This window comes from Staurois parvus, unplaced genomic scaffold, assembly GCF_062004578.1.
Source record: "Staurois parvus isolate SC_StPar_1 unplaced genomic scaffold, SC_StPar_1.0 ptg000021l, whole genome shotgun sequence".
NCBI lineage: Eukaryota > Metazoa > Chordata > Amphibia > Anura > Ranidae > Staurois > Staurois parvus.
In genome coordinates, this window is record NW_028317817.1 from 10,432,401 (window position 1) to 10,453,655 (window position 21,255).

General features: G+C 39.8%; 1 protein-coding gene across 7 annotated transcripts in view; it reads right to left on the minus strand.

The window, feature by feature from the left end:
* The window catches only part of RARB (retinoic acid receptor beta), a 960,987-nt gene that overhangs the window by 1,755 nt on the left and 937,977 nt on the right, over window positions 1-21,255 (minus strand). For all 7 annotated transcript variants that reach the window (XM_089690941.1, XM_089690911.1, XM_089690935.1 and 4 more), the window contains 2 exons: window positions 14,124-14,328; window positions 9,865-10,023 (listed from right to left, as the gene is read on the minus strand). In XM_089690941.1, coding sequence (XP_089547067.1) covers window positions 9,865-10,023; window positions 14,124-14,328 — 364 coding nt within the window. The remainder of the gene's footprint in view (window positions 1-9,864; window positions 10,024-14,123; window positions 14,329-21,255) is intronic.

A 21,255-nucleotide genomic window follows, 5' to 3' on the forward strand; every position in this document is an offset into this window, starting at 1 on the left:
TTTTTTTTAACACAAATAGAGCTTTCTTTTGGTGGTATTTAATCCCCACTGAGTTTTTTATTTTTTGCTAAATAAAACAAAAAACACCTGAAACTTTTGAAAAAAAAACGTACTTTTCTTCATTTCTGTTATAAAATTTTGCAAATAAATAACATTTCTTCCTAAATTTAGGTCAAAATGTATTCTGCTACATTTCTTTGGTGAAAATAATAATAATAATTGAATTTGTATTTTTTTTTCAAATGTTTATATTATTTTTTTATTTTTCATTACATTTTTTCTTTTTTTTACTATTTTATTTTTCAGCATATTGTGACCAAAGCAATACAATGTTACCATAGTAACACTGAACTACTCTGGGCAAGTGATCAGGATTTTTTTTTTTCATTTTAACACATTATGATTGCTAATACCAATGTATTTCATTGATACTTGCAATCATTGTTACTGAATGAAACTGATTCATTCAGTCTTTTGTTGTGATTAGCTGTGATTGGGCAAAGCTGATCACATGATACAGATGGACTGTGATTGGCCCTGTCTGTATCATGTGACTGCCTTGACCACTCACAGCTAACAACATAATTGTATACAATGAATGGCAGGAATGGAAGCTATCCATTGTGTACAATTGATATGTGATGTGCTTTGATTGGTCACAGCGGTGACATGACACTGGCAACAGGCCGGTGTAGTGATATGTCATCGGCTGTGTCCTGTGGACACAGCCGGTGACAGATCACGCCGCTATGCGGCCCTGCGGCTCATTTTGACAGGGTGTCATATGATGCCCAGTCAAAATGGCGAGTGTCCCGCCTGGCCGTCAATCTGCTATAGGCCGGGCATGAACGTGTTAAATAAAGATCATTAAAGTGGAACTGCACTGAATTTGGGTAGCGCAAACCAAAAATGCTATATAATTAATTTTTAATATTCTAAACAAACTCCTCCATCCATTCATCCATGTCTCCATGCTTTATTTTGCTGAGAAATCATTTTGAAAAACACCCCCTGGCACCTCGGGCAGTGGCCATCTTGAGTAAGGACAGATGATTCATGTAGCAGTTACTTCCTGTAATCCATCTATCCTTAGCTCAGGCATTGGCTGAGCTGAGAACCCTCCCTCCCCTCCTGGGATGTATGACATCACTTGCCTAGGCATGGAAACTAGGACATAAATGAAAGAATGCAAAAAAAAAGGTTAAAATAAGTAAATTTGATATACTTTTCTATCTATTTACTAATGCTAGCAGCATAAGGATTAGAAAAAGTCCATGTTGATTGAGAGAGTGACGTTCCGCTTTAAGATACATAGTCCTTTAAGAATGACCAGGGCCGTACCCTAGGTACATTATTTGTTGGATTTGTGTATTATTTTCAACCAGATTAACTATGTAACAAATTTGTTGTGTCCTGACCATTATTTAAAATGTTAAATGGAAACTCGAATGGTTTTTCTAATTTAAACTTCTAAACAATCTGAAATGAAAATGCAAAATATACACAATATTTCATATTTTTAAACATTTTAAATATATACTGTATATATATATATATATATAATTTTTTTTTCATAGTTTTTAGTCCTGAATATAACTAAAGACAAGATCTGTACTAAGAGAAACACAGAGGGGTCTATTTATAAAAAAAATCCACTGTACATCTGTCACATAATTTGCACAGCCATAACAAAGAATCCCTGTAATGTGTCTAATATGTTTATTTCCTATGATTGCCAACTCCATCTAGTGGCCATAATACAGAATTTTCATAAAATACCTCATAAAAATAGTAGATTATGTACACTACATAGAGTTGACAATCTGAGAAAATAAACACATTACAGTGAGAGAACTGTGAAAATCTATAAACAGACTCCATCATCTGTCAATACTGACCTCCTGTGCTAGTTGCTTGGCTGCCATATTTATCCTCAGGTTTTATAGTTTCTGAGTCACTGACCTGGAACATGCAGATCAGGCATACTACAGATCTACATACCAGTTCCGGTTCATGCATGCAGTCATGGGTTGGCATAGGTTATGGGGAATGGCAATAAAAAGGTACTGAATTGAAAAATCCTCCTGCGCTGCCAATGACCTTACAAAAGCACCTAACTATAATCCCAATAGTGCAAATAAAAATGTGTATATGTAACTGATGCTGCGCTACTCAATGAAAAAATCAACTGACCCACAAATGATGAAAAATAACAAATGTGACAAAAGACATATTAAATTAAGTACAGGTGTACCTCGGTTTACTAATTTAATGCGTTCTCTGGGACGTTTCGTATTACGAAAAATTCATAAACTGAAACGCGGTTTCCCATAGTAATGCATTGGAAACCAATGAATCCGTTCCGGAGGTAAGAAAAAAGTTTTTAAAGTTTTTGCTATCACTATAGGTCAGTGCCGGATTTTAAATGTAATTACCGGCTTTTTTTTTTTTTCTTCACTATAGCTCAGAGAATCAGCTATCACTTTCCCCCCAGCTAAAAGAAAGAAAGTTTCCTTTTAGTTTGAGTTAAAAGAATCAATGTTTCCTTTTAGTTTGTTTCCCGAGATAAAAGAAACAAAATATCCTTTACCTCCGGGGAAAGTGACAGCTAATTCTGTGAGCTATAATGAAGAAAAAAAAAGCCAGCAATTGCATTTAAAAATCGGCACCGACATACACTTTGTATTGCGAAAAAAATTTGTAAAAAATGTGTAAACCGAGGCATTATTTTCAAAGGATTTTCATTCATAAACCAAAAATTACGTTAACCGAAGCGTTCATAAACTGAGGTACACCTTTATTTAAAGCATAAATAGTAAAACAATAGTGACCAAAAAAGTGACCAATAATAATAAGTGAGCCAAATAATGTGAATAAGTAGCATGAATCATAAATAAAGTGAACAAACTAATTTGTGTGTAAAGACAACAAAGTGAACAGTCCCAATAAATCTGTGTATCTTCAGCAAGACTGTGAATAAACCAGTGACCACTGCAAAAGACAATCCTCCATAAGCTAGCTAGCTAGCAAGCTCACCTCTGGCTGTGACCCACAAGGCTTGAAATAAACTCAGCGATGATGTCTCTGTATAACCCCTCGATAACTTGTAAGGGCAATCCTCTTTAGTAGAGATAGTGAGCAATCCCCAATGCACCAGCTGTAGTATTTCAGATGTCCCCTCCGAAGTATAGCAAAAAACTCTCCTCTCCCATGGGCCATATATGGAAAATTAAATCAAAATGACGGAAGCATGATGACGTCATTTCTGGCAGCCGCCATCTTGGTACACCTTATTGCAGTACACCCATCTCTGTCATTGCTGTTAGATATGCCTATATGGGTCTGCGGACCAGGTTTTTTATGTGAGAAGTTACTCTGCTTTTCACTTAATAAATGTGTTTTCCATACTACACTATGGGAAGTCCCTTTTTGATTTAATTTTCCATGCTACTTATTCACATTATTTGGCTCACTTATTATTAATATTATTATTGGTCACTTTTTTGGTCACTATTGTTTTACTATTTATGTTTTAAATACTTGTTTTAACCTCTTGCTGTCCGCCTGCTGTTTATAAACGGCAGGGCGGTGGCAGTCCAAGGTCGGGTTGCCGTTCCTAAACGGCACCCGCCTTTTCTAGCTGTGCGCGCTCCCTAGGAGCGCGCACCACCGCGATCCGGTGTCCGCTGTGTCCTCCGGACACAGTGAAACACCGATCGGCGGACGGGACCTCTGTACGAGGTCCTGGTCATGTGATCACTGATTGGCGAATCAGTGATCACATGCAAAGTAGTAAGCAAGATGTCACTTGTGACATCATTGCTTACTACGTGTGAAATCTGTGAATGATCACAGAGGTCACATGGTACAAGGCTATTCACAACAGCCTTGTACCATGTGACAAGCTGTGACCAATCACAGCTCACTCAGTATTTCTCAATGACTGCAAGAATGCAGACAGAGAGAAAGAGAAATGATTGCTTTTACACCCTATATGGGTGTAAAAGCAATCAGTGTAAAAAAAAAAAAAAAAAAATCTTCATCACCCCCCACAAGTAGTACAGTGTCACCATGGTGACACTGTACTGCTAGGGTGACAGTATGTAAAAATAAAAAATAAAAATAAAAAATAATATAAAAATGTAAAAAAAAATGTTTAAAAATTATAATGTTTGGTTATAAACTAATTTGGATTTTTTTTTTTTACTAAAAAAATAACGGAATAAATTTTGGCCAAGATTTAGGATGAAATATTATTTATTTGCAAAATTTTATTTAAAAAAACACTTTTTTTCAAAATTTTTGGACTTTTTCATTTACATAGTAAAAAAAATAAAAATCCCAGCGGTGAATAAATACCACCAAAATAAAGCTTTATCTGTCTCAAAAAAATGGTAAAAAATTCATATGGGTACAGTATTGCATGACCGCGCAATTGTCATTCAAAGTGTGATAGCGCTGAAAGCTGAAAATTGCCCTGGACAGGAAGGGGGTAAAAGTGTCCGGACAGGAGGTGGTTAATATTTCTTTTGTCACATTTGTTATTTTTTCACCATTTGTGGGTCAGTTGATTGTTTTTTTTTAATTGAGTAGCCCAGAATCAGTTACATATATGCATTTTTCATAACAAGGTACTACATTCAACTGATGTTTTACTGAACAAGACACGATCATTAACCCCTTGCCCTCCACAGGATTTACCCCCCTTCCTGCCCAGGCCATTTTTTACATTACGTCGCTGCATTACTTTAACAGACAATTGCGGGGTCATGCAACACTGCACCCAAATGAAATTTATGTCCTTTTTTTCTCACGAATTGAGCTTTCTTTTGGTGGTATTTGATCGACTGCGTTTTTTATTTTGTGCAATATAAAAAAAAGACCGACAATTTTGAGAAAAAAAACTATATTTTTGACTTTTTGCTATTAAACGTGTCCAGTAAAAAAAATTAAAAATTCATATTTCATCATAAATTTAGGCCAAAATATATTCTGCTACATGTTTTGCTAAAAAAAAAAAAATCCCAATACGTGTAAATTAATTGGTTTATGTGAAAGTTATAGCATTTAGAATACAATACTGGAATTTATATATTTTTTTCTTTTTACTAGTAATGGCGGTGATCAGCAGGACTACAGTGGACATTCTGACACTGGGAGTAACTGACTTGGTGTCATTGACATCCCCAGTGACACCAATACATGCTAAAAAAAAGCACTGACACTGTACTAATGGCACTGGGCAGGAAGGGGTTAACATCTGGGGCAATCAAAGGGTTAACTGTGTGCATGGAGTGTTTTACTGGGGGGTGGTGTCTGTGTGCTTCACTGTAATCACACTGCTCTGGATGGCTGTGCTGTGCAGATGTCAACCTCTTCCTGCACAGTGTCATTAGTACAATGTCAGTGCTTTTTATTAGCACTGATCCCTGTATTAGTGTCACTGGGGATGTCAGTGGCAGTTAGTCAGTTTCCCTTAGTGTCAGAATGCCCCCCGAAATCCTGCTATAAGTCACTTATCATTACTAGTACAAAAAAAAAAATCCCAGTATCTTTCCCGCCATTTGTAGATGCTATAACTTTCACGTAAACCAATTAATTTACATGTATTGGGATTTTTTTTTAGCAAAGACGTAGCAGAAAACATTTTGGCCTAAATTTATGATGAAATTTGATTTTTTAATTTTTTTTTTATCGGATATGTTTTATAGCAAAAAGTCAAAAATCTTGTTATTTTTCAAAATTGTCATTTTTTTTTGTTCATAGCGCAAAAAATAAAAAAACGCACAGGCGATCAAATACCACCGAAAGAAAGCTCTATTTGTGGGGAAAAAGGACATACATTTCATTTTGGTGCAGTGTTGCATGAGCACGCAATTGTCAGTTAAAGTAATGCAGCGCCGTATCGCAAAAAATGGCCTGGTCAGGAAGAGGGCGGGGGTAAATCCTCTGGGGGACAAGTGGTTAAACAACCCCTCCTCCCCCCATCCTCACAGTTCCCAGCACAAGCACTAAACTGAAGTTATTCACTCAGCAGCTCAGGAAACCCTGCCCCCCCCTTCACAAAGCACCTACTCTGTGCTTACATTAGAGATGGAAAGGCTGAAAGGATGCCAAGTCATTGCTGGGAGGGGAGGGAGGAATGAGCTGAGCTGCTGGGAGAAGGAATTTGAGGAGTTCAAATTTTTTAAGTTTTTAGGATGCATCTCTTAAGTCCACCTCCTCTCCCCTATCACTGCCTTCCCCAATGCTTTTACAATCAATTTACAGCAAACGGCTATCAAAACATAGTCACTCCTGTGTAACATAACACTTGCAGATAGTTTGTGTCATTGAGTAATTACAAGGAATCAATAGCTAACATGAGCTAACCCTAATTAACCCCTTCTTCTTCTTTTCCCTTTATTATTTTTCTGCTGATTTTTCTTTCATTTCTATTTTCTTGCCATTAATATTTTTTCATTTTCATTTGTTTTGTTTGTTACCATTTTCCATGTCACATAACAAGAAAATACCTTTCTTTCCATAGACATAAAATAAGTTTTGCAAAACAATAACGGCAAATGAGAGCCTATTTTTTTCAAAAAGAATGTACTGTATGCGTTATTTGTTATTGTTATTAAGTGTATTTCCACTTTTGCAGCCAAGAACTTTTAGTGCTTTTTACTTGCTTATAAATCTTACTTAGCATTCCCTTTGTATGTAATGTAAAGCGGAGCTCCACCCAAAAGGGGGAGTTCCTCTTTAAGGCTTAACCCAAAGGTGGGGGGGGGGGAGTGGGTATCTGCCAAATTCACCTAGGTGATCGGAAGCAGACGCTGTCCTCCTCCTCCCTCCCTGTAGTCTTCTGTGGCACGTGACAGGTCCCAGAAGACTACAGGACCATTCGTGAAGCGCAGCTTTACTCGCGCATGCGCAGTGGGTTCCCGGTTGTGAAGCCGCAAGCTATCACAGCTGGGTGCCCACACTGAAGATGCCGGCCTCCTGGAATACAGGGCGGCCGGTGAAACAGCTGTGGGGAACACACCGCAGGACTGAGGGACAGGTAAGTGGCTGTTTTTTTTTAAAAGTCAGCAGCTACAGTTTTGTAGCTGCTGACTTTTTTATTTTTTGACCCCGCTATAAGCTCATAAAATGCTTGAAAAACAACCTGGATAAAACATGCGCATGCGCAGTGGGCATCCGGCTGTGAAGCTGTCACAGCCGGGTTCCCACACTGAAGATGGCAGGGAGAGAAGACGGCCAGTGAAACCAGTCATGGTGAGGACACTGCTGGACCGAGGGACAGGTAAGTGTCTGTATATTAAAAGTCAGCAACTACAGTTTTTGTAGCTGCTGACCTATATTTGTTTTTTATATTCAATTGGAACTCTGCTTTAAGGACGGGGCTGGGTTGTTAATGTTTGCCCTGTGTGTACTGTGCTGGCAGATCTCATTTTCAGTTGTAAACTAGATTTGAACACATTCTGTCCTTCATGCAGGACGTTTGGCGCACTGTCGGAAATTGCACCAAAACCACAGGACATAATAGATGTCTATGGTAAAGCACAGCTAACTCTCACGAAAGCCAGGGGTACACTGCTCTATGGCCAAAGTGCAGCTTTTCAGTGTGAAGCTGCCCTTACTGACTCATGCCAAAACATCCTGAAACCCTGCAGCAAACTCTGTACATGAAAACACAGTGCTCTGTTCTTTAATAGAAGGCTCATTTTATTGCCCTCCCTTCTCCGTTATGCAGATGGCAGGACACATCAAGTGTTGGAAACTCAGGATCGAGCACTCGGCTTCATGACTGAGCACATGATGCATGACCAGTCCACTCGCTCTCACAGGTTACCACAAGTCCTCATGCACACTGGACATTTTGATGATGCTGGTAACGTTAGCTGTGTAAAGTCACGTTAAAACCGTGAGTTTTCAGCTTTTTTGCATTAGCATTTATCGGCATTTTGCAGAGTTTAGCAGCGTTTTCCTGCATTTGAGGTTTTTAGTGTTTTATTTTAACCAAAAAAATATTTTTTCTGGTCAAAAAAAGTCCAAAAACACCAGTTTGTTGCGTTTTACCGCGTTTTTCCATGTTAAGAGCGTTTTTCCAGCTAAAAAACTCCTCTAGAAACCCACTAGTCCTGGGGTTTTTTCCAGCAAAAAAAACGTTGATTACAGTCTATGTGTGCATGAACACATAGGATAACATGCTGGGGGGTTTACTGGCTGTAGAAAAAAAACATCAAAAGCCAAAATCAGCAGCTGTAAAAACATCCAGTGTACATGAGGGCTAAAGGAGAGAGAAAGAGAGTGGATGGCACATGCCTGGGTGAGGAATGAAGCCAGGTGCTTGACCGTGAGTCTCCAATGATGTACATCCAGTGCTCAGTACTTCCTGCAGTGAAATGAGCAGTTGAAAAAGTTAGCATTCTTTTACAAAATAGAGCACTGCATGTTAATATTCCGAGGATGTTGTAATGCCTGCGGATGTTTTGGCAAATGTCAATAAAGATGAACGGACCCTATAAAACTGTCCATCACTTTTTTCCTTATCTTTACATTGCCATCAATTCCAAGCAATAGTAGCTGCCCACAGAGTCCTATATATAATCCTTCACCAAAAGAACCAACCACAAAAGTAAAAAGGATTTAAAAAATTTGTATATTTTTAGGTATGCTGTGTGAATTGGAACATACAGTATAAACATATAGTGGTGGTTCTTAAATTTGACTTCAAAGGCAGAAATACACTTTCAGTAATAACAAAGTTATCACCATATAAATAGGCCAAGAGTGGAAATGTAAAAACTGCTCAGGGGAAAAAGGTTTGAGAGCTGAAGTGGTTAAAGATGAATTACTGCACAATGCCTGCAGGCACAGAGGTCAGTGAGGGTTTGCTTAAAAGCTCATTTATTGCTTGTAAAGATTACATAAATAGTTAGAATGTCCATAGGCAAGCCTCAGGTTCACTGTAAAATCCTTATTGGCATTCAGCCTCTACAGGGAAATGATAGCATGTGCAGCAACTATGCTTTTTTTAAGATATGCACCTAGAGATTAGAACTATGTCACCAAGTTTAATTTGTTGGTGTTGAGAGATTTCGTCCTCTTGTTGATAATCTAGTTGGCGAAACATTGATTTTTGAACAAATGAAAGGACTGCTAAAAAGTGGTTAAATCCATCTCTAGCAAGAAAATAAGGCTAGACTCCAATCAGACACAGTCACTTTTCGGGTGTGCTGACAGCGTGAGGGTCCAAATACAATAGATGATGGGAGATTCCTCCATCCATGCTGGAGGAATCTATTAGAATTAGATACTATTAGAAATAGATTTGTGTATGGCTAGCTTTATTTTATTCTGCATGATTATACAAAGATTTAAGGGACTAACCATCATGAGCTAAAACTGTTCTACAGTAGAAAAACATTTGTTCACTTTGGTTAGTAATCATAAGTTTAAGGGGACTGTATAGTGTTTTTTAGCCCTGGTTGACACCAATGCGGCTTGTCAGGCAACTAGCCACTTTGAAGTCATTTGACAAGTTGCATCCATTGTTTGTCTATGGCCCATTCTAATAGCTGTGACTCAAAAAATGGTTCCTGCACTTCGTAGATTGTAAGCTCCAAGGAGCAGGGCCCTCCTAACCCTCTTGTATTGAACTGTATTGTATCCTGCTATATTGTAAAGCGCTGAAAAAACTGTTGGCGCTCTATAAATCCTGAATAACAATAATAATAATAAGGTGAATCTGTATTCGCTTCAACCTTGCCATTATCTACAAACATAAAATTGTTGTTTTTTTGCCAATAACTGTACAAAGTAAACTTTTTAAACTCCGTCAGTAAATCATTCTCAAGGTCATTGGCTATACTTTACCTTTTGCACTGATGCTACGAAGATCTGTGATCTTCATTAAAATCTTTGGAAACATATGGGGCTTGTTGGGTCTTCTCTTCCTGATATAAATTTTCAGTGCTTCCAGTAATGGCTCTTGAAGCTTATCTACTTTAGCTGGCTCTTCAAGGTCCTGACGGTCTAGATTAGTAACAGAAAAAGTGACATGTTTCAAGTCGAATATCTTGGTGAATTATTAGCACTTAACATTTCTTGACATTCAGGTCAGGCTCAGGTTAGCCAGTAGATGGCAGTCGGCTTCAAGCGCCGGCAAGGAAGCCTGGCCATCTGGCTGAACAAATTGTGTTGCATTAGAAAAGAGAGCTATATTTGGCCTGCTGACATCTGAGTGCCTTTCAGGTCTAATTCTTTATAAAAATATTGCTTAGATGCCTGTTACTACATATACTCCTTCACTTCAACATGCACTATTCTCCCTTGATAGAGCTTATCTGTACTGAAACAGTTTCTATATATTACATATGGGGTACTCAAGGTTGTAAGAGCTTTAATACATTACATGCAGCCAACCATTTCAAGCACAAGTGGCACAGTGAACGCGCACTGATTGCCTTTCATTCTTGCGTCAGAACATAGTGCTTAGGTGAATTTTACAGGAACTGCTGGTAAATAGAGTCCTTGCCGTAAGGTTGACCAGGACACGGTTTTGTGCACTTTCAGATCTAAACGTAGACACATTTTCATTATATTTTCATTATATTACTGCGTCATCCCTCCCCATTCCTATTAAACCTATATATGTATGGTGCATATGCTGGTTGTGTGTCTAGCAGCTCTGAGTATGGGGTCGCATTGGCTGCATCCTGACATGTGAAATACAGCAATTAGACAGGAGTTTATTTAGGTCACTTCAGAGCACATATTTTAGTGTTCTATAATTTTGTGAGCTTTAATTTACAGCCACGAGTTTCTGTCTTCCCTTTTTAATGCAAAGCATGTCAAACTCAAATGAAAGCTGGTGCTCCGTTGAATAGGAAAAGTCCACAAGGGACAGCATTAGTTTTACTGTGAGCCAAACTTAAAAATACAATGTGACTTAATGCATGAATTCATTCTACAAAGGGAAATCCCCTGCTGTATTAGCTTAGAGAGATATCAGATGTCAGTGAGGTGTTCCATAATCCAGTAAAAGCAGAAGGCCACAAGCCACACGCTTCTATGCAGGTCATGGAACTCCGAGCTGACTTCTTACAGATTCCAGATATGTTCAGCTGCACAGTGATGGATGCAGACTGACAGACAGACATATGTCGTGAATGACTATGAGTGATACTCGTACACACTGACAGATAATGCTTGCATAGTATGACATCCCTGGGTAAATTCTTAGATCTGTCTGTGGAACAAGGCGAGCCCACCTAGGAAAGCTAGGCCTCTAAAGAACCTAGGTCAACAAATGGCTAGCATTTTGAAAGGGGTGGTGTTTGCACGGGAAGTGGCTTCAACAAAAGTGGCCATGAAAGAAATACCGGGGAAGCCACTTACAACCGATTCTGTTGAAAATGCCAGTTCCCTGTCTACCAGGATGATAATTTTGGAGCTGATTTACTAAAACTGGAGAGAGCAAGATCTGGAAACCAATCCGTTTTCAAGTTTTATTATCAAAGCTTAATTGAACAAGCTGAAGTTAGAAGCTGATTGGCTACTATACACAGCTGCACTAGATTTTGCACTCTCCAGTTTTAATAAGGGGTGGCGTTTGCACGGGAAGTGGCTTCAACAAAAGCGGTCATGAAAGAAATACCGGGGAAGCCACTTATGACCGATTCTGTTGAAAATGCCAGTTCTCTGTCTACCAGGATGATATTTTCGAGCTGATTTACTAAAACTGGAGAGTGCAAGATCTGGAAACCAATCCGTTTTCAAGTTATATACTCAAAGTTTATTTGAATGAGCTGAAGTTAGAAGCTGATTGGCTACTATACACAGCTGCACTAGATTTTGCACTCTCCAGTTTTAATAAGTGGTGGCGTTTGCACAGGAAGTGGCTTCAACAAAAGCGGTCATGAAAGAAATACCGGGGAAGCCACTTACGACTGATTCTGTTGAAAATGCCAGTTCTCTGTCTACCAGGAAGATATATCTACCAGGATGATAATTTGGAGTCGATTTACTAAAACTGGGGAGTGCAAGATCTGGAAACCAATCAGTTTTCAAGTTATATTCTCAAAGCTTAATTGAACGAGCTGAAGTTAGAAGCTGATTGGCTACTATACACAGCTGCACTAGATTTTGCAATCTCCAGTTTTAGTAAATCAGCCCCATAGCCTGCCATTATTTGATTCACTGATCAAATGCAAGTGTATTACGAATTTCAACCTTTCTCTGACTTTAATATGCTGCTTGCCTAATCTGTGTCTGACACAGCAGTATAAAAGCCAAGTCAGAAAACAAACAGAGCCTATGTTTATTTCATGACAGGGATTTCAATTACTCATTAAATCATGGATATAAAAAAAAACACATTGGGGTGGATTTACTAAAACTGGAGAGTACAAAATCTGGCACAGCTCTGCATGGAAACCAATCAGCTTCTAGGTTTTATTGTCAAAGCTTAATGGAACAAGCTTAAGTAAGAAGCTGATTGGCTATCATGCACAGCTGCTCCAGATTGTGCTCTCTCTAGTTTTAGTAAACCAACCTCATTGTGCTTCTAATGCTGATATATTCATAGTGCTTCATACAGTAAGTGTATTAGAGAAATAAAAAAAAATCATACGTAATACGTGATCTGGGAATCTGATGCCTACAGCTTGTTCTTTCTAAAAACAGCGCTAGAAAAAAAGAAACAAAAGCTTAAAAGATTAGGATCGGCTCTCCTCTACTCTGCTGTGGAGCTCTCTGATGCAGGGGAAGCCTCAATGTTTGTTACATTCCTCGATTTGCACAGAAAAATGCAAAAACAAAATGTGTTCTAGGTGAGTGAGAAGGTAGATCTGTAAATTCAGGTACAAAGATCTTGCCAATAGGTTCTCTGAGTGATGAAATGTGCCAGTGGATGATGCAACCTGCCAGCATCTACCCAAATGTAGATAAGTAGGTAAGCTGCACTCCATACAAACACCTAAATAAACAGTTAAAATACATATATGTCAGCTGTTTTATCTAACAAAGGATTTGTCGTTTTGTCTAGCCAGTCCTAACATTTACACAGTCCTGCCACATATCACTGTTTTCCACAGTAGATAAGAATACAGCTTGGTCACCTCCCTGCCTCCAATCTGTGATTGGACAGTAGAAGACATCATCAAACTGATAAAGTAATCTCTTTTCTTCTGTCAGCATGTTCCCTGCCAACACAGTACAGCACAGTAGTATGAATGGCTTCTTCCACTAACCCTCCCTCTACCCATATGAGTTCTACTGTAAAAAAAGAATTTTAAGACAATTTTGCCTCAATTGACCTTTATTGAATAACACGTTGCCTCATTCAGTTGAAATTCTAATGCTAGCCAAGGGCCACTGGGAAGGAGTAAGAAAGCCACTTGCCGCCAAAAGAAAAGCACTGATCTAATGTTTTTGCTTTAGGATAATATTAATCTCTCAACCACTATTTTGGTACCATTGAACACTATAGGATAGATGGCAAACAAATTTAAAATGCACAAAAGGAACGTAAAAAAAATGTATGTAATAAAGGGTTGATTGTTGACTGAAGGTATACTTAAAGAAGAACAATATCCAGGTTTTTTTTTTTTTTTGGATAGAGCAAGGGCTATAACCCTTATCAAATTTGTTTTCGACATCTGTGTCCCATTTTGGAGATTTACCTTCACTTCCTGTCCAAAAGCCAAACCCCTGCAAATTAAGGGAATCCCTTGGGGACCCACAGGTCACCAGAACTAGTGCCTTCATTGAAAGATTTTCCTTCTATTACTTTTCTGGGGACAACCCAAAATTTGGGATTTTCTTTTACTTTCACTTTTTAACAATAAAGGTATACAGGATAAATACAGGAGGGTGCAACTCTCTTTAACGGGGGTACAGACAGCAATAAAAACTGAAAGGGGTTCAAATTCCTCTCTACTCTGTCCAAAACAAAAACAAAAAAAACAGAAAAAAAAGCTTTGCTTTTAGTTATACTTTAAGCCAATAAATTAATGTCTTCTGAAGTGTGACAGCAGATTTCAGACAACAAAACACATAGAACCCAAAAATGGCTTGGATTCTAAAACTGGAGCAGCACATAGGAGAGGTTTGGTTGCTGGTAAGAGGCTCACCTTCACAAATTAAGCAGATGGCACTGAGCAGGCCAGTTTCTGTGTCATCCATTTCCAAAGGTAGGAGCTGGTTGGCAAACGTGAACACAAGGTCGGTGAGTGGACCAAACCCAGCATTGTGCATCTGAGTTCGGTTGAGTGTAAGGCCATCTGAGAAAGTCATTGTGTCCTGCTCTGGAGTATATCTTGTGCAAATTCGGAGAATCTATACAGAGACACAAAACAAGAGCAGATATAAGAGAGATTGAGATATTATGGCGGTACTCACATGGCAGCAGGACTGGAAGCAAATAATCTGGGTAGCTTTCATAACCATGATAATGCTATAAATGATTTCTGTAAAGGTTGTTGAAAATCGAAGCTCACTGAACATGCAGAGCTGTTGGCATATTGCCAGTTCTGCTGTTGTCTTGTGGTTCAAAGTCATCTAGTGCTGGGTGAAAGAGAAGATTCAAGGGACCACTTGGCCTTCTCTGCCATCAGTTCTCTATGTCTTAAATGGACATTGTGCACTTCTGAATGTCCTCTTGTGTATAACTAGCCTCAGAGTCTCCCTGCATTCCAACAAAGGCCCCACACAAATAGCATAATAAATAATAAAGTTGATACAATGTACAGCTATGAACAGAATATGTAGTCATGGACTTTGTGTGGACATATAGAAGAGCAACTGAGTACCATAAAAACAAAGTTATTGTATACCATTAAAAATCTACTACACAACATTAAAAATTACTCGCCACATAGGGGTTCACAACATGCAAAGATTCCAATTACAATTCACATGTGGATTGAACACGCTTTGGGACTCCTTCTTCAGGAGATGACAGAATCAGTACATTGGAACCCACTTTAATCTTTAATAAAGTAATATCAGCCAGTAGGGTAGATTGGAATTCATAGCACGTGCATGTTGCCCATAGAGGTGCAAATGAGTAAGCCAAGGTGAAGCCACTGACTCTCAGGTGGGAAATTCGGGTACATTGAGTAGACAGCTAATGGTCTTGTACACATAAACTTAAAACAGAAGAACCAACGTCCCAATGGGGAACCATCCAAACCCAATGTAGGTAAATCACCATAAAGACAGCATAGCAGTAAAAGTAGTCCAGCAGCCTAGATTCATGTGAACTGAGTTTGTTTCTAAGATATTTATCAAGAGCCCCCTCTTTGAAATATATGTGCCTTGACTACTTTGACTACCATGCTATCTTTATTGTGGGTTACTTACATTGGGTTTCTCTCCCGCTTTAGAAAGTTGATACAATATTATTTTCCATTTCTTGTACTAAAAGCAAAATTAAACATCAAGTAAAGCCATACAACAGACGGGGTCCACAAATTTCACTGGCAGTTCAGCTGTGATTTTACGAAAAAGGAACACAATGAAGAGATATAAATGTATCATATGAACAATGAGCATCAGTAATATTCAATCCTTAACTTTCAGAACTTCACTTACTGACATCACATAAATGCTGCAAGGAAAATAGAAGAAAAAGGAAAGGAGGTGTTGCCTTGCTTACACTGATTGCAGCCCTGGAAGACCCTGCCACTAATATGGAAACTCTGCATCTAACTGTCACTGCCACATCACATGATGTGACTATAGATAGCAAATAATGAGAAACTATTAAAAAACAGAGGGATATGACAGATATATACCTTATAGGTAGCCTTATTGTATAGATAATACAGTAAGATGGCTGAAATACTGCAGTCATAGACTGTTCTACATTGCTAACAGCTCAAGATTTGATTGCTGCCCCTAACTGCACAACACTGTTTTTAATCAAGACCTTAATCCTGAGTTCTGGGCACAAAAACATTCACTTCAAAATATTCTTCAATAGTCACAAAAGATATCAATCCACCTTGTGTGTGATAAAAGCCCAATTATTACACTGTAAAAGTAGCAGTGACATCATCACTGTGTTGTACAGTGAGCAGAGCAGTGGGAGGGGCTCAATAGGTCCCATCAACTACAGGCTGCATGCTGAAATCTACTGGAGGGGCGTAGACAAGACCAGTCACCCTCCGCAGGAGAAGAGCAACAATGAACAGTCTTGATTATAAGCAAAGTTTCACATTAGTGCAGTATTACTGCACAGATCGGGAAGGAATACACAAAGCACACCAAGATTTAGGTAAGAACACACGTCTCTTGTATTAAAACAATATTTGCTCATCCTGGAGTTTACACTAACATTTTTTATTTTCTTCTGAACCTCAGGAGATGCTAGTATCCAAGCTAACTGGTCTTCTAAACCCAACATCCAGAAGTAATTGCTGTCTGTGCTTCATAAACATTGTGAGTTAAGGACAGCCATGCTGTGTTTGGTCTGTTCCACCTATTGCATTACTATGACAGAAACGGGAAGAATGAGATACAGTATCTCACAGAAGTGAGTACACCCCTCACATTTTTGTAAATATTTTATTCTATCTTTTTATGTGACAACACTGAAGAAATGACACTTTGCTACAATGTAAAGTAGTGAGTGTACAGCTTGTATTTGCTTTCCCCTCAAAATAACTCATCACACAGCCATTAATGTCTACACCACTGGCAACAAAAGTGAGTACACCCCTAAGTGAAAATGTCCAAATTGGACCGAATAAGCCATTTTCCCTCCCCGGTGTTATGTGACCCTTTACTGTTACAAGGTCTCAGGTGTGAATGGGGAGCAGGTGTGTTAAATTTGGTGTTATCACCCTCACTCTCTCATACTGGTCACTGGAAGTTCAACATGGCATCTCATGGCAAAGAACTCTCTGAGGATCTGAAGAAAAGAATTGTTGCTGTACATAAAGATGACCTAGGCTATAAGAAGATTGCCAAGACCCTGAAACTGAGCTGCAGCACGGTGGCCAAGACCATACAGTGGTTTAACAGGACAGGTTCCACTCAGAACAGGCCTCGCCATGGTCGACCAAAGAGGTTGAGTGCACGTGCTTAGCGTCATATCCAGAGGTTGTCTTTGGGAATAGACGTATGAGTGCTGCCAGCATTGCTGCAGAGGTTGAAGGGGTCAGCCTGTCAGTGCTCAGACCATACGCCGCACACTGCATCAAATTAGTCTGCATGGCTGTTGTCCCAGAAGGAAGCCTCTTCTAACAATGATGCACAAGAAAGCCTGCAAGCAGTTTGTTGAAGACAAGCAGACAAAGGACATGGATTACTGGAACCGTGTCCTGTTTTCTGGTGACACCAAGATAAACTGATTTGGTTCAGATGGTGTCAAGCGTGTGTGGCGGCAACCAGGTGAGGAGTACAAAGACAAGTGTGTCTTGCCTACAGTCAAGCATGGTGGTGGGGGTGTCATGGTCTGGGGCTGCATGAGTGCTGCCGACACTGGGGAGCTACAATTCATTGAGGGAACCATGAATGCCAACATGTACTGTGACATACTGAAGCAGAGCATGATCCCCTCCCTTCGGATACTGGGCCGCAGGGCAGTATTCCAACATGATAACGACACCAAACACACCTCCAAGACCACCACTGCCTTGCTAAAGAAGCTGAGGGTACAGGTGATGGACTGGCCAAGCATGTCTCCAGACCTAAACTCTATTGAGCATCTGTGAGGTATCCTCAAACGGAAGGTGGAGGAGCACAAGGTCTCTAAAATTCACCAGCTCCATGATGTCATCATAGAGGAGTGGAAGAGGACTCCAGTGACAACCTGTGAAGCTCTGGTGAACTCCATGCCCAAGAGGATTAAGGCAGTGCTGGAAAATAATGGTGGCCACACAAAATATTGACAATTTGGACCCAATTTGGACATTTTCACTTAGGGGTGTACTCACTTTTGTTGCCAGCAGTTTAGACATTAATGGCTGTGTGTTGTTATTTTGAGGGGACAGCAAATTTACACTGTTATACAAGCTGTACACTCACTACTTTACATTGTAGCAAAGTGTCATTTCTTCAGTGTTGTCACATGAAAAGATATAATCAAATATTTATAAAAATGTGAAGGGTGTACACGTCTGTGAGATACTGTAAAATGATGAAAAGACTCCACTGATTCAGCCCGAGTTCACATTTATGCGGTTAGGTACACCGCATGTGATTAACACAGGAACAGCACCGCATTCCTGTTCGAATCACATGCGAATTGTGTGTGGTGCGATTGGAGCCATACATCTTGTATGGTTCTAATCGCACTGCACCCGCACCAAAAAGGTCCAGGGCTCTTTTTTTGGTCTGCACTAGACTCAGATCGCATGGGTATTCACACCTATGCGATCCGATTCTGCACATCGCACTGCGTTTTGCGGACCGATTTCGGGGTGTTGTTAACTTAACATACACACCTGCAGCGGTTCGCATGAACGGGGTGAGATTCTGATGCGGTGCGGAATTCGCACAGAGAACAATGTGAATTCTGCACCGCATCAGGCTAAAGGAGGAGTTCCTCAACCACACCTTCTCAGCTATGACATGCCCAGGAGGAGTAGCTACAGACACAGAACCCAAAGTTTTTTCCTCAACAGCACCTTTTTTTTTATGAATTGCCAGTTATAAGTTAGTCAATTTAGCTACATACTTAAAGGAGAAGTACAGCCAAAGCTCTTTTGGCTGAACTTCTCCTGTGGGTCACAGGAGTGCAGTTCGTTCTGTACTCCTGCGACCCATTTTCGGGCCAACAGCAGGCTGAAGCCCACTGTTGGCTGACGCTAGTCAGCCGGTCCAGGGATCCACCCCAGAATCTGGAGCGGCAGCTGGCTCAGCCTGTCCATGAGCCGCTAAGAGCCTGAGACAGCTGCTCTCTCCCCCTCCAAGGCCCAGCGCTCCAGTGAGCTGAGCAGTCCTGCTTTCTGCTCAGAGCGGCTGTGAGAACTCAGGGATCAGCAGTCATGTGATCGCTGAGTTCTCACCCTCTGAGCCAGTGGGAGACAGATGCAGCATTGGACCGATGCTGCATCCACCTAGGTAAGTTATAATGCGATTTTTTTATTTTTAATAAATTGAAAAGATTTAAAAATGAACTTCTTTTACGTTGTCATTATAGGATATTGTTTGTAGAATGTTGAGGAAAAAAATGAATTTAATCCATTTTGGAATAAGGCTGTAACATAACAAAATGTGGCAAAAGTTAAGCGCTGTGAATGCTTTCTGGATGCACTGTGTGTTATGAAACAAGAAAATAAATGTCCTATATGACATTGATGTTTGATACCTTTAGGGAATATTAAGATTACTTTAGAAGTTATATTTTAAAAACACAATCAATGGTATTGTTATTCGACATCAAGACACATATGGTACAATGCTTTATACCGATTTACTAAAACCAAAGTAATTATTGAGCTGTAAGTAGCAAAAAGGGGAAACAGGATCTTTCATTACGGGACTAAAAAGGGTAGAATAAAAGAACAATTAGGGGGATGAATATGAAATTAAGCTAGAGTGGGTAGAAAAGCAGTATTAAACCCCAAACCCCCAAACAAAAATGTAACATACCGCAGCTTACCAATTCTTAGATGCGATGGCTGCATTAGTTTTCTTATTTTTTACTCTTTACCTTTATTTTTATCCATTGATCCAGCCAGTAAGTTATTTTTTAACTTCCGTTAACAGAACAAATTGCCCAGCAAAATTAGCAGTTAAGAGAATTGGCACAAACCATTCAACACTGACATTCATGCTTACAATGGTCAGCTTTTATTCATTTATGAAACCCTATTTCACAAAAGAAAAAAAACCTGTTGCTGCAATGCCTAAACCGTTTTAGGACTAGTTCACACTACATGCGTTTCAGTTGCTTTTATTCTGCATCCAAAATGCACAGAAAGTAGGTTATATGGTTATCAATGTCCTAGCTCACATCAGTACTTGCTGTTCCAGTGCATTCTGGTTGCAGAAAAAAAAAAGTAGAACAGGCTGCATTTTCCCCGCACAGAACTGTACTGGAATGCGGTAAAATGCGCCAAAAACACGCATGCAGAAACACACCCGGAATGCATCTGGACTGCATTTCTATGATGTGAACCGACCCTTAGTCAAAGTTTGGCTGCACTGCATTAGTTTAGTCCATCCAAATCTGCTAGTACATCTAACACTACCCTCACCCCAGACTGAAAATGCTGCTGTCCTCTAGTGTCTCCATTATTCCTCCATCCAGAGTGGAGGAACCCTACCACAAGAAGTGTTACTGGCTGGATCAGCAGGTGAAAAGACATTTTGTGCGTTTTGGGACCTGCACAGATATCAAATTAGTAGCAGCGGCTGTCTCAGCGCAGTTGCTGCACCTCAACTGACATGAATGGGAATGCCTGCAAAGGGATGCATGGAACACCTGTATATCCCCTTGTGGGAAAACACGGCCCTTGCACAGGCATACGCCTAAGTATGCATGTAAATGAGGCCTAAAGAAACAAACTGAATTCAGCCAGTAGGAATGGCCAGCTACAGTACATCATAAATATTTGGTTTGGGGTTTAACATTGCTTTAAAGTGGAACTACACTGTATCTGAACACCACAAGCAAAACACGCTATTTCATTCATTTTTAATATTTAAAGCAAACTCCCCCATAAATCCATGTATTCATGCTTTATTTTACTGAGAAATCACTTAGAAAAACACCCCCTAGCATTTCTGCCAGTAACCATCCCGAGTAAGGGCAGATGATTCAAGTAGCATTTACTTCCTGGAATCCATCTGCCCTTAGCTCAAGCATGCAGGCAGAAGGGTGTGCTCTCCTCTCCTCCTCTCCTGAAGATTCCTGGGATGTATAACATCATTTGCCCAGGCAAGGAAACCAGAAAGTAACTACAGAAATTAGTCAACGTTGTTTGACAGCGTGAAGTTCCACTTTAAGCTGTACGTCTACAGTACATACCAGAAGCATACATGTGCAGCATATGATCCCTGGAATTTTTTTATTTTCTTAACCACTTCCCATCTGGCCGCTGTAAATAAATGGCCGGACGGTGGCAGCGCAGGGTCGTGTTGCCATTCATAAACTGCACCCACCATTTTGGATTGTGCGCGTTCCCTGGGAGGACAGAGCGGAACACCGATCGCTGTACGGGACCTCTGTGCGAGGTCCCGATCATGTGATCACTGATTGGCCAATCAGTGATCACATGAATAGGTGTAAGCAAGATGTCACTTCTGACA